General features: G+C 36.5%; 1 protein-coding gene across 10 annotated transcripts in view; it reads left to right on the plus strand.

Moving 5' to 3' along the window:
• LOC150092750 (xylosyl- and glucuronyltransferase LARGE1-like) overlaps positions 1-17773 on the plus strand; it is a 676688-nt gene that overhangs the window by 559067 nt on the left and 99848 nt on the right. For all 10 annotated transcript variants that reach the window (XM_090414755.1, XM_090414753.1, XM_090414752.1 and 7 more), the window contains one exon: positions 3395-3482. In XM_090414755.1, coding sequence (XP_090270881.1) covers positions 3395-3482 — 88 coding nt within the window. The remainder of the gene's footprint in view (positions 1-3394; positions 3483-17773) is intronic.

A 17773-nucleotide genomic window follows, 5' to 3' on the forward strand; every position in this document is an offset into this window, starting at 1 on the left:
CATCATTCCCAAAATTCGCTGTCTCGTCTTCACAATTTTAGCAAAATAGCCATGAAATTTCAAGTCTCTACCACCACAATCCCCAAATCCCTCATCCCTCCCTCCTCCCAAATTTTGGGAGACAAAGATGGGATGCCTCCCAAAATTTGTTTTTATTATTTTCTTTTATTTTCCTTACTTTTATTTTTATATTTTTATTTTATCTTACACTTTATAACATTAAACTGATATCCCAACACACACATGCCCATTTAGAAAATCTATTCCTCCTGCAAAGCTACATCTGCTCTACTTCTCATAACTCTCTTAAGCCCTTTCCAGTATCATTTACATACAAATTAAATAACAATGGTTCCAAAATAGACCCCTGGAATAGGCCACTATCAAAAACCTCCTGCTCACTCGCAATTAAGTCATCCTCTCCTATGTCCTCTACACTTAAGTTTCTCATGATTTCACATTGATGATGATGATGATGATGAAACACCCTTATAAACAGTGTTTATAAGGGTGTTTCATCATCACTAAATACCTCAACAATGTCTTCTGCAGCAGGCACCATTCTACCATTTGCATCCATTAACATCATCTTGCCATATTCATTCTTCCTTCTACTTGCCACATATCTAAAAAATTCTCTAGAGTTTTTCTTTGCTTGATTTGCCAATTTCATGCTGCATTTTTGTTGTCCTTACTAACCAAGTCACTCTCCTCGATTGTTCTTTATACTCTTCATTTAAGTGATTATTACATTATTCATCTTGTACTGCCTCCAAATGCCTTCTTATTCTTCTTCCAGATAACATGCTTAAGCCCTCATTCATCCATTTTACACCTACCTTATTCAGCCTTTTGACCTTCAGAATACATTCACACATTGATGCTGTTATGAATTTCTTTGTTATTTCCCAAGCAGCATTTATTTTCTTATTGCTCAACTTCTCATTCCATGCTATAGTTCCAAGCTGTCTCCTACTCCTAAATTTGTCACAATCATCACCTTTGTACTTCTGCATATTATTATTATTATTATTATTATTCAGGCCTCCATGGAGTCGAAAGACTCATCATGGGAGGTCCTTCCTAAGAACATAAAGTCTGTCAATACTCATCGAGGGGAGATCCCCCCTAAGAAACACAAAGTCTATCATACCACTCCTTAAACTCATTGACCGTTCTCGCTCTCACCACTCCATCAGGCAATGCATTCCACGGTTCAACCACCCTCCACGCAAAGAAACCACTCCTCACCCTCTTGCTCACAGTTTCCTTTCGTAACTTCCAGTGATGGCCTCTTGTCATCACTCCTTCAAGCTGTTCAACCAAGCAAAAGAACTCCCCAGTGTCATCCCTGTAACCACCTCTCAACAGTTTAAAAGTCTCAATCATATCACCTCTCCTTCTTCTATCCACCGAACTCTGCAGTCCACATTCCCTCAGCCGATCCTGCCTTTTTTTTTGTTAAAAAAAGCACTGCAGAATTCGGAAGAAGGAATAAAGATTGGAGGTAGACAGATATTTGCAATAAGATATACAGGTGACGAGGCATTATTATCAAATACTGAAACAGGACTACAACATCTGTTGAACAGATTACTGGAATCCTGTATCAATTATGGAATGAAAATTAAGATAAGAAAAACAAAGGTAATGAAAATAGCAAAGAAAAAGGAAAATATGGATATCAGAATAATTGGGGGAAAATTGAATCAAGTGAAGACATTTAAATATCTAGGAAGTGTGATTAACAGTGATGGAAGATGTAAAAGTGACATAAAAGCAAAAATAGCAACATAAAAGCAAGAATAGCAATGGGAAGAGATGCCTTTAATAGAAAATGGAATTTATTCAAAAGTAAAATGGATGGAAACCTAAAGAAAAGACTAATAAAATGTTATGTGTGAAGTGCTGCCCTCTATGCAGCTGAAACTTGGACATTGAAGAAAGAAGAAATTAAGATTTTGGAAAGCTTTGAGATGTGGATTTGGAGAAGGATGGAAAAAATCAAATGGACAGATAAAATAACTAATGAAGAGGTTTTAAAAAGAGTAGAAGAAGAAAGAAGTCTGTTAAGGAGGATAAAAAGAAGAAAGGGAAACTGGATTGGACATATTCTGAGAGGGGAAATAGAATCATCAGAGATGCCATCGAAGGAAAAATAGACGGGAAAAAGACCCAGAGGAAGAGTAAGGAAAACAATGCTAGATGACATGTTGAATGGAGACAGGTACACAACCTTGAAAGAGAAGGCTCAGAACAAAAGAGAGTGGAAGGAAAGTTTCTGCAATTGAACAGGTTCTTCTGCTCAATTGCAGAATACTCAAGAAGAAGAAGAAGAAGATGAAACAACCATACTAAAAGATGCTTTATTATTTGTTTTTTCACTATTAATCCTGTGGAGGTCACGGCTGATCTGACAGATACATGCAAATTGTATAAATAAATATTCTTACACATATTCTGTGTATAGCTTGAAGGTCTAGCTCGCATTCATATATTACGAGTGATATTCTGCACTGTTTTTTGCTGTCAGTTTGGTTTAACACATGTTATATAAAGGTATGTGATATTTTACAGTAAATTGTATCTGAGAGATGCTGCAAACTCCGATGTCAGTATAGTATTGGTTTAGTTGTGTTTTATTTATTTACCATTGAAAATGGCTGGAAAAATATGTGTATATCAATTGGATAATCCATCAGATGTTGAAGAGATTCAGCGAATGTTACTCAAGTCCAATGATGTGAATGATAGAGAGGAATGCAAAAGTGAAAGTGATTTAGAAGATGATTATGTGAAAGTTGATTCAGAAGATTTGGATACCAAACAAGATATTTCTAGTGAAAAAGTGAAGATGGAATGAAGAGTATTTTCATGGAAAGGATAAAGAATCAAAATGGAGGAAAATTCCAATAAGAAGACAAATTAGAAGACAGCTGCAGCATATTTTGTGTCAACTTCTGTTTGTTCGGCCAATTGCAAAAAATGCGAAGACAGAACTTGAAACTTGGAATTGCTTTATCACAGATGATATTTTAGATCTAATCATATTCTATGCAAATAAATACATTTATTCTATTTCAAAGCAGTATTCATGAGAAAGAGATGCTAAATGAATAGACAAAACAGAATTGAAAGCATTTGAGGCCTCTTATATCTAGCTGGTTTATTGCATTTTAGCACTTACTAGTAAGTAATGTATCTCTCAGATCCACATGACCTAAACTGCAATTTTTTCGACAGCGACCTCTGCAGATAATAATATAACTATTTAAAACATTAGTGCATCATGAAAGTGTTTATTAGTAGTATTCTTTATGTATCATTTATGCTTATTTATTATGTATTATTTATGTTTAGTCTTTTTTTTTTTAATTGCTGTTTCTCTTTTAAGTCATCAGAAGGTAATGATGTAACCCTTGTTGCACAGTTATCAATGGATAGGTTGCAGATGGTAGAAGCCCTCTGTAAACATTGGGAAGGTTAGTGATATTTTTATTATCATTCCAGTAGCGTCACATAAGCTTAAATAGAAGCCTCAGATTAGCAACAAAAATATTATTTTTATTAGCTGAGTTTTCATTAAAATGATTCTGATCATTGTTTTTCAGTTCAGTTACATCTGCATAAGTTCACATATGCAGATGCAACAGAAATAATCCCTGCACTGAGGAAAATTAATTAAATACTATATGTAACCACCCATACAGTTGAGACATTCAGGTCATATTGAAGAAATATGTCAAATAATTTATTTTTTGTGGCCATGCTATTTCAATAGTATTCAAATGATATTTTAATCAATGGGTATTTCATATTTACTGACATATAAACACATCAAGGCCAATACAGTGATCAATAATTCCACCATTTTATCTCACAGAAACGCCATCAGGAATTTAGTACAAGACTGTTGCATACATGGAGGTAATCACAATGATGTGGAAACTTAACTGTAATTTTAAAAGGTTTTGAAATTAAAGTTTTCCTATGGTTTTGAGAATTTTGAACATCCATTTTTTGATTATTATTATTTTAATATATATTTTATTTCTAACTTCCACCAATGAAATATTTTAACCTATAGTACTTGAGGATTTTTTTCTATTAATTTTATATCCTTTTTGTATTTTTCATTTATTTTTTTACATAGTCTGAAAATCCTGATCTAGACACTCAAATGTGGAACTTTTTCAAGCCACTTCAGGCTGCAGTAAGCAGAGTAATGGTTCACACTGGGTGATGAAATTCATCTCCCATCTAAAGGCAAAAATCCTCTTGGTTGGAGAGCAGATATGCTAACCACTTGGCCAACCAGGCCAGCAAATGTTTATGTGGATGTTAAGTATTAACAATGTTTTTAACATTAAATACTTATTATTCCTACCTGGTTAGTTGAGTGGTTAGCATATTTGCTCTCCAACCAATAGGATGCAAATTTCATAGCTTGGTATGAGACTACTCTTGCACTTATTAGAGAACCAATGTTTGGTCTACAGACAATTATATAAAGGGTAAATAAAAAATATATATATAATAATATATATAGGTGAAGTGGTTTCTGGTCTCTAGAGTGCTGAACATGAAAAAAGGTTGAGAAGATGCAATTTACAGTCTAGTGGACAGGAGGATAAGGGATGATATGATAGAGATGTATATGATAGGAGTTCTTATCAAATTAATATCAAAGAGGTTTCAATGGTGGAAATGGGGGGTGGGAAGGAGAACAAGAGGTCATCACTGGAATCTGTATAAGGAGGGTGTGAGCAAAGGAGTGAGAATCAGGTTTTTTTCTGCATGGAGCATGGTAAATGATGCAGAGAATGATTTAGCGCACAGTATGATGAGCTGTGTGTATATGACAGGGGGGACCTCCTATGAAGAGCCTTTGACTTTGTGGATGTCTGGGAATAATAATAATAAACTTATCCCCCCCCCCCTGTGGTACCAGAGTGCTATACATTTACAACATATTCAAGAGTGGGAGTGATGGGTTTTAAGAACAGTAGGAAAATTCTAGAATAAGTTTTTCATGTTTAAACTAGCTAGCTACAGTAATAAGGAACTACGGTGTTTTACTTTTGACTTTTTCAAATGTATCCAATGCATGATCAGGTAATTTGTAGCAGCAAGTTTCTTTTTTTTTGTGAGGGGGGGGGGGGGGCTGTTCTGTTTTTATGGAAACTTTTCATTGTGGATTGACTGAACATATTGAGGTGTTTGCTAATATTACAAAGTTGAAGAGAGAGTTATAGTAGAGTTGATGCCAAGGCCTTTCAAGAAGATTTAAATAGACTTTTAACTTACATGGATGAGTGGTGTTGCACCATTAATGTTAGCAGTAAGTGCAAAGTGTTTCACTTTGAAGTACAGAAGTGTAAGACTAAACATTCTATTTGTGGAACTGTATGCCTAGTGTACTCCAGAAACCCTGCTCTGGGATGATGGTCATCAGAGGCACTGCAAACCAAGGCTACACAACACATTACTGCTGTAACAAGAGATTGGTGTAACACTGTTGGATCCTAATTCTTCTTCTTAATCTATACTTTGGATCCGACATGATTACTATTATGATGTTCTTAACTAATTGATAAGTTGTAAGTTGATTTCTAATTCAAATATAAAGAAAATTTATATTTAAAGACTGCGCCACTTTATATCTGAATTAGTTCAAGAATTGAAGATAAACCAACTCTCAACTACCCTTCCTTTATATGTTGTTATTATATATACTGGCCAAGAATATTTTACTTACTTAATTTACCCGCTTTGGTTCAAATATTTTATGAATGGTGCAGTAAAAGAGATTCAGGCAAAAGACATCTTTTGATTAACAAAAACAAACATTTAATTTTAAACTCATAAATTTTACACTTAAGTTCAAATCAGTAATTAAGATATCACAAACATTTTAACTTCTCTGATAAATTCAATCATACAACTCAGACAACGGTAAATCTGTTATCTCTATGATACAGTCTACTCACAGTTCCTTAAGTTCCAAATACGACAAAAATTACAGTAACACCTCTTCACAAACAAACACTTTTTAATTTACACTTCAGCTAATTTCTGCAATAGTTACTGTTAGTATAAGGAAATTCTAGGACTGAAACTCTCACACTTATCTGTATAGGAATATTAACGGTTGGAATAATCTTACCGATAATCTTTTTTCTTCACCTACTTATATGTAAACACTTTTTATAACTGTAAACACTTAAATAGTATACGGCACTCATTAAAATAATTCTTCTAAGCAATAACTGAATTAATCATCAGTCACAATACACGTAAACAAACGTTGTTGCATCAAGTACTACTGATTACTCATGAAATAAGGCAACACTCAATAATTCCTTAACTTGAGGTTTTATATGCACAGGTGTTCATTCCTCCTGCATTCAATTAATTCTTTAGGCACTATAATTCTAAACACAGCTATCCTTAAACTTCAACTTTACAGCCTCTACTATTCTCTAGTAACTCTGTGCTTTATTTCAAGATTCTGTGTGTCCTTGAAAGGTCGGCCCTGAAATTAAATCTCAACTCTAGTATCGCTATTCATTCAGTAGTCACTCAGCTGTCTTCCGTAGCTATAATTGTTATTCTACAACTTATTAGCTAACAGCCTCTCGACTAGTAGACTTTATTTAGCTGCTTGAGTAACTTGCCGACTCTCTATTATCGCACTGTGATTCCCGGATGCCGAATGCTCCGATTCCAACCTAAATGCCAATCCTCTCTGTCTCTGTTTCATTTCTCTCTTTATTTTCACCGTTCCTCCTTTATATATGCGTTCTTCCCGCCTAAATTGTTCTCATGATTTCTTTGACTAAAACTCTTTTCAATAATTTTCAACATTCTCCCCACGTGCTGTTCCAAAAACGTGCTCACTCACTTACATACGTCTCCATGACAACCAAACAAAATATAATAAAATTGAGGTATTGCATAACGCTAAACTTCTACAAATAGGAATAAATAAAGAATATTTACCTTTCAATTAATGCGCAGTTAAAATATCAAATACAAATTCTTATAATATTAACATAATAATAAATAAATTAGCTTAATAATAATTAATACAGTCTTTTCATTATTAATACATATATCTTTGATTAAATAATTAAATATTACACAAAATTAAAGGTAGTTATATGAATATTAAATTATAAAATAAGTTATTTACATTAAATAATGTTTACAAGTCTAGCCTTTGTGATGGAAGATCATGTTGGATTCTGAAGCAAATAATAATTACTTAAATCTCTATATATTCAGAATCCAACACCACTGTATACAAAGTCTTTATATGATCACACATGGACTACTTTATTCAACTTTAGTCACTTGATTTCCAATGTGATGAGAAAAATGTGAGAAGGTCCAGAGACAATAATTAAACCAATATGTACTCCTCCAAAATGTTCATTATGGGAAACACTTGAAGAAACATAAATTGCAGTTTCAGTAAAGGATAGAAAAGAGATAATGTGATGCAGATGTTGAAATCAGTGAGAATATTTTGCATAATAAATATACATTGGATTATAAATAGAGTGGAGGCTGAGAAAGGGGAGAATCAGAGGCTATTCCTAGAGGTTGAATAGAGAATGATGAATGATTAGAATGCACTCCTGGAATATGTTGTGTTGCAAATGCTTACAGCATAAATAAGATGATTTCACATGACTTCCTGTAACGAGTATCTTGAACTCACAGAGATATATTAATTAAAATAAATCAAAAATAGCCTGCCCTTTTTAACAATTAGCACTTTAATAATTAATCTTTTCAAATGCAGCCTACTTTCACAGTATTATTGTTATTATTATTATTATTATTAAACAAGACCTCTGGAGTCAAAGACTAATCTGGGAGGTCCTTTTATCACACACACATCTCATCATACCGTGTCTTAAACACACTCAAACTCCTTGCAGACACCACACTCTCAGGCAAGGCATTCCAATCATTCACAACTCTGCACGAAAAAAACCTGCCTCTCACTTTCCTACTCACACCCTCTTTATACAGTTTCCAGGGATGACCTCTGGTTCTCCCCTGATCTCCCACTATTCTCTGTAGAACTTCTCCACCATTGATCTTATAACAACCCCCTTACCAACTTGTAGGTCTCTATCATATCTCCCCTCTTCCTTCTCTCCACTAGACCTCTGCAAATTACATCTTCTCAATCTTTCCTCATACTCAACATTCCAGAGGTCAGCTACTACCTTAGTCAGCCGCCTTTGGACCCTTTCCAACATCTCTTCATCCTTCTGAAAACCCGGTGACCAAATCTGGGCACAATCTATACAGAATCTACTCGCACAGACAGATACATTCCCAGTAATCCTATCTGTTCTCCCTCTCAATAATATAGAATCATAAAAACATTGCACCGATCCAGTATTCTCTATTATGAACAGCTTTCCATCACGGCTGAACTCATCCTTATATGCCATAATTAGCCAATGGCAACAATTCAAAAAAAATTAACAAAATATTGAGAGGTCATGTTTTACCAACTTGCTTATTTACTATAACAAGGTAATGAATGTATTGGTCAAGGGAGTACATAGACAGTGGTATGTTTAGATTTTGCAAAGGCTTTTGATAGACTGTCAAACCACAAGTTGGTAACTAAACTCAATCAGATTGGATTAGATGATAGATTTTGATGTTGGATGGGCAACTGGCTCTCAGACAGGTATCAGCAAGTTGTATATGGGATTACGGTATCCTGGAAGAGAAAACTCACCAGTGGTGTGCCACAGGAGTCTGCATTGCAACCCTTATTATTTAATTTGTATAATAATGATATTGGGACAGGTTTATCTGGTGATATACAACTGTTTGCAGATGATGCAAAACTGGAGAGAGAGAGAGAGTGATGAGGAATCAGGCAGATGTTGTGGCCTTACTGGAGGACTTGAATAGATTATACGAGTGGGTAACAGTAAGGAATTGTCAGTTCAGCATGGCAAAGTGTAAGGTTCTGAAACTGTAGGCAACAATGGGATGCAAAGTATATACTTGGTGGAGAAATATTGGAGGAAGTTAAGCAGACAAGAGACCTTGGAATGGTGGTGGACAAGGATTTGAAGTTCAGAGGTCACACTGCACAAGTTGGGAAGCCATCATATCAGATTATGGCAATGATTCAGGAGACCTTAATGTGCAGAAATAGGGAGGTTCTAGTTCAATTGTATAAGGCCTTGATCAGGCCTCATATGGATTATTGTGCACAGATTTGGTACCCCTAGTGATAAGGATATATTGAAAAGGGTCTAGAAAAGACTGACTAAAGTGGTGACTATTCTTTGGGATGTGGAATATGATAAAAGATTGAGAGAATAAAGTTTGCAAAGTCTTGTGAATAGGAAAAGGGTTGTTACTGGGCTGCTCACACCCTCCTTCATCTCTATGAAGGAGGGTGTGAGCAGCAGTATGACAAGCAGGTTCTTTGCATGGAGAGTGGTTGGTGAGTGGAATGCATTGCCTGTCATTGTGGTGAATGTAGATACATTGAATGAGTTTAAAGCACAGTTTGGTGGACTTCGTGAGTGTGTGTGTGTACCTTCTACAATGAGTCATTTGACTCCATTGAGGTCTGTTGTTGTTGTTGTCATCATGTGGGATTTCCCCAATTTTCCTCATCTGGCCCACAGGACCAGCTAAGCCCTCCAATGAGATTTTAAGTATCTATTTTTGACTGTAGATCCATGTGTGTTCACGGGCCGGTTTGCCTGTTCTGAGCGATGAAAACCCCGAGTTTCCAGGTGAGTTAACGAGTCTCTGTATGAGACTGGCTAACTCACCTTTAGTCAAAAGAGACCAGATAAAGGTTTGTCACATCACGGACGGGAATTGAACCCAGGTCTTTCCGACCAAAGGCTTTGTCTATATCGAATGAGCTATGGAGGCTCACTGAGGTCTGTTGTTAATAATGATAACAATAACAACAACACACACATACAAAACATTTCTGCCACAATGATGGGTAGTCAGGCCTCACAGACCATGTTCTGTACTCTACTTATAGAATTAAATGGGAGGGGGGGGAATATATATATATATAAAAGTGCTTCATCATAACAATTTTAAGCCTGAAAGAATTTTTCTATAATCTTTATCTGCTCTTGAAAACTATCCAGATCTTAAATAATATGGATGTGTAAAACTCTCCAAGATATGGGAAACTATAATTTTAAGATCTTTCATATACACTAATGTAGAAACTATTAGAGAAAGCCTCGATAGCTCATCTAGTTTCAGTGGACCCTTAGGATGGAAAGACCTGGGTTTAAATGCTGTCTATGAGGTGAGGTACTTTATCAGGAATTTTCAATTAAAAGTGAGTTAACCAGTCTTATATTGAGGTAGAGTGTTTTATTTTCTCCTGGAAACTCAGGTGTTTTTCAACCCTCAAAACAAACAAACAATCCCTGTGAACACTCATATCTATAGACATAAAATACTTGTCCTTAAGGAATGCAGTAGAGGAATGGTAAACTGGTTGCACTAATTATTATTATTCTTATTATTATTATAACCACAAGACCTTATGGAGTCAAAGACTCATCTGGGAGTCTTTGACTCCATAAGGTCTTGTGGAATTTCCAAATTTTAAAACCTTACATTTTGCAACATTGAACTCACATCCCATTTGCTTGCCCAATCACTCAATTTATTCAAGTCGTCTTGCAAGGCCACAACATCTTCACTACTCTTTATGGTTTGTCCCAACTTTGCATCATCTCCAAACAACTGAATATCTCCATCCAAATCTTTGCCAATATCATTAATATACAAGTTAAATAGTAATGGCCCTAAAACAGACCCCTGAGCCACTCCACTAGTGACTTTCCTTTTCCTGGATATTGCACCCCCATACACAACTTGTTGATACCTATCAGATAGCCAATCTCCAATCAATGCACTAATCTAATATCCAACCCCATCTGCTCTAGTTTGACTGTCAACTTATCATGAGGTACTCTATCAAAAGCCTTTGCAAAATCCAAGTATATTACTGTGTATCCTTCTCCTCTGTCCAAGGAAGCAGTAACTTTATTGTAATAAGTAAGTAGATTACTAAAACATAACCTCCCTTTAGCAAACCCATGCTGTCCATCAAAGATTAAAACATTGTTGTCAACCCAACTCTGTATCCTAGTTCTCACAAGCTTCTCCAACAAATTAACCACAACACTTGACACTTGCCTATAGTTTGATGCTTGAGTTCGATCACCTCCTTTATGAAGTGGCACAATCTTGCCCTCCTTCCACTCTTTAGGAACTTGACCAAGTGCAAGACACTTATTAAAAAAATATGTCAAGGCAAGTGTCAACTCTCTGGCACATTCCTTCAGAATACGCAGTGGTATATTATCAAGTCCCACAGCCTTATTTACATCTAGTTTACTCAACTCCCCAAACACCTCTTGCTCACTTACAGTCAATCTCTCCTCCCCATCATCAACTGCTCTCAATCTCTACATGTAGTCACATTCACAAGATTGAAAGATCTTTATGAATTGCTCATTAAGTATCTCCACCACACATTCTGCATTAGCTGTCTTTATACCATTTCCTCCAATCAATGTAATCCTTCCATAATCATTCTTTCTTTTGCTGGCTACATATCGAATGAACTCCTTAGTATTCTTTTTGGCTTCATTAGCTAACTGCTGTTCATACCTCTCTTTAGCTACTCTCACCAACCGAGTCACCCTTCTTGCCTGGTCTTTGTAGACCTCAGGTAATTGGTTACTTCCACTTCTCTTATGCTGCCTCCACAATGTCCTTTTTCTCTGAATCGCATGCTTAATCTCTTTATTCATCCATCTCACACCTACCTTATTTAACCTTCTCACCCTTGGAATATATTTAGACATTGCATCTACTAAACAGTTTTTGAAAATCCCCCAAGCTGCATTGATCTCTTTTCCAGCTAACTTCTCATTCCACGCTACACCTGCAAGCTGTCTCCTGAGCTTTTCATAATCACCCCCCCCCCCCTTGTAGTTCCACATATACCCTTTTCTCACAGAGGTCCTTGCACTGCTGGCAAACACCCAGATAATCACCTCATGGTCACTCTCACCAATTGGTGGATCATTTGACACCTCATTGACAATTACATCCTGTGATGAGATGACCAAATCCAAGACCCTTAATCCTCGTGTGCCCTCTGTTACATACTGTCTGAGGTAGTTATCCCTCAAAAACTCAAGAAACTCATTTTCTTTACTTCCAGTTGCTATCTCTTCATTCCAGTCTATATTGCCAGAATTAAAATCACCTATAATGATCACCCTTTTCTTATTTACTTGGCTAATATGATTGTACATTTCATTATCACCACCATCCAGATTACCTGGTCTATAAGAACATCCCACCAAGTATTTGATTCCTGATTCCATTCACCTCTATCTCACACCATACTGCCTCAAACCCACTGGTCCTATTTCCCTCTTGTATCTCTACCTTGTATGGACATAACTCTTTCTCTATCATCAATAGCACTCCCCCTCCCTTTTTACCCCTTCTATCCTCACGAAACATATCATACCCTTCCATCTCAATTCCAGTCAGGATGTCATCCTCATCTAACCGTGTCTCACTTATTCCGACAATCTTTGGGTGAACAGATGCAATTAGTGCAACCATTTCATCCGCCTTGTTTCTTATACTTCTAGCATTGGTATACAAACACGACAACTCATTTCTGGATCTACAGATAGTTCCACTGATACCACTCACTCGATGTGATCTCTCCATGCTAGACTGGGGCCATTTCCCTTTCTACTTCTTCATTTTAGAACACTTTTCAATTTCATCTGTATCCTCTTGATCCCTGGTCATCCCATTTCTTTCCTGCCTACACATGCTCTCACCTCCTCTTGGAGCATCCACCTTTCTCACACTGTGTACCCCCTGTCCACCCTGAGCCTCCCCGTTTCCCTGCTTCTCTTGCACACCCATTCTCTCATTTTCTATACTCATACCACTCACTTTCTCATTCATTCCACTTCTTCACTATCTCCTGTCTTACTCTCCTGCTCTTCCACATCACTGACCTCTTGATCTGATTCATTCTCTCTATTCACTTCTCTACCTTCCAGCAGCAGTATCTCCAAGCGACTCACACCATAACCACTCAAATGCAGTCCATCGCTCCCATACAGCTCACATCGTCCCTCAAACTCATTCCAAACATTAACAAACTGTACTCCCATCTCCTCACAGATTTCAGCCAGAATATCATTCATAATCCTTGCTCTCCGCCTCATTTCACCACAATCATACCTAGGCAACACACTGACTACCCTTCCTGTCACACTATTCTCTTTTATCTTTCCAAGCAGCTTCCTGACATTCATTCTGACATGCTCTTTGTTCTATCTCAAATCATTTATACAAATTAATACAGTTAACTCTTTTGCTCGCTCCTGCCTCATATCCAATGCCTCAATCACTCTACTCATTTTACCACCTGGAAAACATACCTTGTGCATTTTATCCTCTAGCACACCTTTAATAATGGAGTTACCATACAACACAACTTGCTCATCTTTCGTTAACTCTTTCATGCCATCATGATTTATTTTAATAATTTTGACCTGAATTCTCTTAATTTCATTCTGCATCCATTTCATTTCTTGCCTCATCCAATCCAATTCACTTTCCAAATCTCGCGACACATTCTCTCTGTCATTAAATCTTTCTAACTTTCTAACTCTCGACCACCTCTTCCCTCTTATTCATCCCTCTTTGTTTCCGTACTTTCGGTCCAACATACATCCAACTTTTACTATCATTTATCTTTCTTTGTTTCAGTACTTTCAGTCCAACATGCATCCAACTTTCGCCATCATTCATTCTTTTTTCGCTATCATTTATTCTTTCGATTTTTTTTACTTTCGATTTCTGCATTACGCCATTTCTACTTTCATTCATTCTCTCAATTTCGTTTCTTTCCACCACTCTCGCCTCACTTTCGTCCCTTTTAACATCCATTACGGTTGTGAAATCGCTCTTTTTCTTTTTTCCTGAGTTTTTAACATTTTTTTGCCTCTCTTCTCACCATCCTTCTCTTTCAAACGTGCACTCGCGACGGCACAATCGGTACTAGCACTTTCTGTCATCAATTTCATATTCGAATTCATCAGTTCCTCGTTCAGGTCACACTTTGCGCACACCCTTCTTCCATCCGCACTAAATATCCACAAATCACATATGTAATCGAAGGAATACATATAACAGACCTCACACTTAACGAAACGACTGAAATCTAAATTAAAATTATGGAATGACAATGCCGCTGCCATTTTTTTTTCTCCCCTGCAGGTTACTGGGTCAAATAATAATGATTTCATAATTAAGTTTAGGCAAGAAAAATCCCCCCCATTAATAATACTGGTAGCGCACAATGTTTACAGCCGCTCTTACTCAAACAATTACGCATATATAATTAATTATTCCTAGAATAACTTATCTGAATCAGGAGCTCTTCTTAGGTACGTCCACAGCAAATTAAAATGGCAGTATACTTATTTGTCTATATTAATTGCCTATAACCTTTAATCAGGAGACTTAACCCATCTTGGACAGAAGAGAATTAAATAGAGAAACTATTAGTACTCATTGAGGATGATATTTATAGCATTTTAGGCTGCTACCATTTCCCACTTTTTTGTTTTTTTTTGTGTTGCCTGTTTGCATGATACAGTTTAATTTTGTACCCTTAATGGTGTACCATTGACAATGACAAAATTCTTAAACTGTTATTTAATTTCATTCCTTAGAGTTGTATATTATTGCTATCAGATATGTATAGTGCATTCTATCCAATATATAAGTCTGCATAATAGTAAGTTATATTATGCAAATTATTATTATTACACAAACATCTCTATGAGGTCCAGAGACTCATCATGGAAGGCCCATGCTAACCACTGTCCCTATCATTATCTTTTCGTAAGCTCATTTAACTAACTATGGAGCACGACTGCCTCTGGAAATCCATTCTACTCATTCAGTACTATCCATGAAAAAAAATAAAAAAATAAAAAATCTAGCCTTTGCTAACCAGATACCTTACACAGCCTCCAGTGGTAATCACCTTCTCCTTTCACATCCAGTCAAATATTAAATATCTTCTTTTGCATCTAGTCATTAAAATCCTCTCAAGTAACTTAAATGATTTTACCATTATCTGCTTATCAGCTAAACTGTATAACTCACAGGGATCACTCCACAGAACTGTTCACCATTTCTGATCACTTGTCTCTGAATCCTCTTCGACTTCTACATGGGCAGCAGATGCAGGCGACCAAATCTGTGCACAATAATCATATTGAAACCTTCTAAAGAGGGATAATAACCTCCTTATCTCTGTTTTTTGATGTAATTCTTAACATCTGAGTAATGCTTTGAGCTATTCTACCTACTTTTTTGAATATCTGATGTGATTCTCACCCATGAAAGGTCATAGATGTACTACATTTTTACTTTGGGTGAGATAAAGATTTTTTAAATTATTTTTTATGTAATCCAGAAACTCTTCTCTGGTGATGGAACTTTTTCCAACTGCTTAAGGACTCCAAGAAGCAGGGTGAGGGCTCATACTGGACAATGAAATTAACCTCCATCTAAAGACAATCGCGAATAACCATGTCCATGATAGAATTTGAACTGACAGTTTGTAGGTTGGTATGCACCACTCAGCCAACCACACCAACTATATATCCTCTGAACTTCAGTCGCCTGCCCACCATTATCTTTAAATTACTATCTTCATCAATTTTCTAAAACACAGTCTCATCTGTATAATATACAGCTTGCAATTTCCGGTCCAAAATATATAACCTTACACTTTGCCATGTTATATTGGTAACCATTATCCTTTGTCCATGCTGTCAGTCATCTGCAAGATCATCAGCTTCAAATCATATGCAAGAACTGTAATTATGTTTATTAACTATTGCCCTCCTCAGTTTACCAGTTTCTGCAAACAACTCGATATTCCCACTTTGGATAATGTACAAATTGAATGGCAGTGGCTGACATATATAGCCTTGTCTTCTTTCAACTCTACCATATGCTACTCTCTGGTGTTTGTGCATCAAGCACCCGCTTATCCATGTCACCAGCTTCATTTGTATCCCTGTTTGCTTGAACTGCTCAACAAGGGCTAGTGTAAAATCCTATTGAATGCCAAACTCTAGTGGTTAATGATATAGAAATTTCCATTATCCAACTTAACAGTAACTATATAATAGTTACTGTTGAGTTGAAGTTAGAAATTTTAAATAAAACATTAATGTATACAACTGAGAATATAAGTTATTATTTTCAGAAATATAAATAAAGTTATTATATAAATACCCATGCTGCTACTTAATATTGTAAGTTCATGTTCTCTTTCATATATTGACAAGCTTCATAAAATCATATTATTATTATTATTATTATTATTCAGGCCTCCATGGAGTCAAAAGACTCATCGTGGAAGGTCCTTCCTAAGAAACACAAAGTCTATCAAGACTCATTGAGGGGGGGTTCCCCCCCTAAGAAACACAAAGTCTATCATACCACTCCTTGAACTCATTGACCATTCTCACTCTCACCACTCCATCAGGCAATGCATTCCATTGTTCAACCACCCTCCATGCAAAGAAGCCACTCCTCACCCTCTCTCTCACAGTTTCTTTTCGTAACTTCCAGGGATGGCCCCTTGTCATGACCTCCTTCCTGCTGTTCAACCAAGTGAAAGAACCCCCCAGTGTCAACCCTGTAACTACCTCTCAACAGTTTAAAAGTCTCAATCATATCACCCCTCCTTCTTCTATCCACCAAACTCTGCAGTCCACATTCCCTCAACCAATCCTCATAACTATCATTGTACAGTCCTGAAACCATCTTTGTTATCTGCCTTTGTAACCTTTGAACAGTTAATTTATCCCCTTCAAATCCTGGGGACCAAATCTGAGAACAATAGCCCAAGTGTGGTCTGATCAGGGTCTTATACAATGGAATGATAACTGTTTTATCTCTGCAAGTTAGTGTCCTTTTCATTATTAGAGCAATCCTCTGTGTTACCTTCGCCACCTTTGCTTATTACTATTATTACAGCAATCTCAATAAAGTCAACATGAGAAGTCTACTTAACTTGCAAAATATCAATCATGTTGAACCTCAGCATTCACAATGCATTCCACTCACCCACCACTCACCATGTAAAAAGTGGAAATTATGTCCACTGTTTTCTATAATCCCTTCAGTATTAATCAAGTAAAATTTCCTCATCACCTCTTTTCCACCTATCCACTAGACTCTGCAATTTACATTCCACCTCTCCTGAAAATAATAATTTCAGAGCCCCTGATACTGCCTTTGCTGCTCATCTCTGTATCCTTTCCAGTTCCACATCATGCTGAAAACTAGGTGTCCATGTGTAGTGTGACCAGTGCTTTATACAATGACACACACAACACATTCCTTGTCCCTGCTTATCAGCATATTTCTTATTATATCAGCAAGTTGGAGTATTTTAGCACTTGAAAGTCACCTTCTAAACTTCAGTACATTGTCAATCATCACCCTGCATCTTGAATCTCATTCACTTCCTGAAGAACAGCTCCACCAATACTGTACCCAGTCTTATATCTGTACTCCAATGTGCAACACTTTGCACTCATTAATATTAAAACTACAGCCCACTCATTTGTTGAATAGACGTGAACAAATGAGTGGG

The sequence above is a fragment of the Typopeltis vanoorti genome, chromosome 25 (assembly GCF_054136105.1).
Source record: "Typopeltis vanoorti isolate ZY-2024b chromosome 25, IOZ_Tvanoo_1.0, whole genome shotgun sequence".
NCBI classification, from domain to species: Eukaryota; Metazoa; Arthropoda; class Arachnida; order Uropygi; family Thelyphonidae; genus Typopeltis; species Typopeltis vanoorti.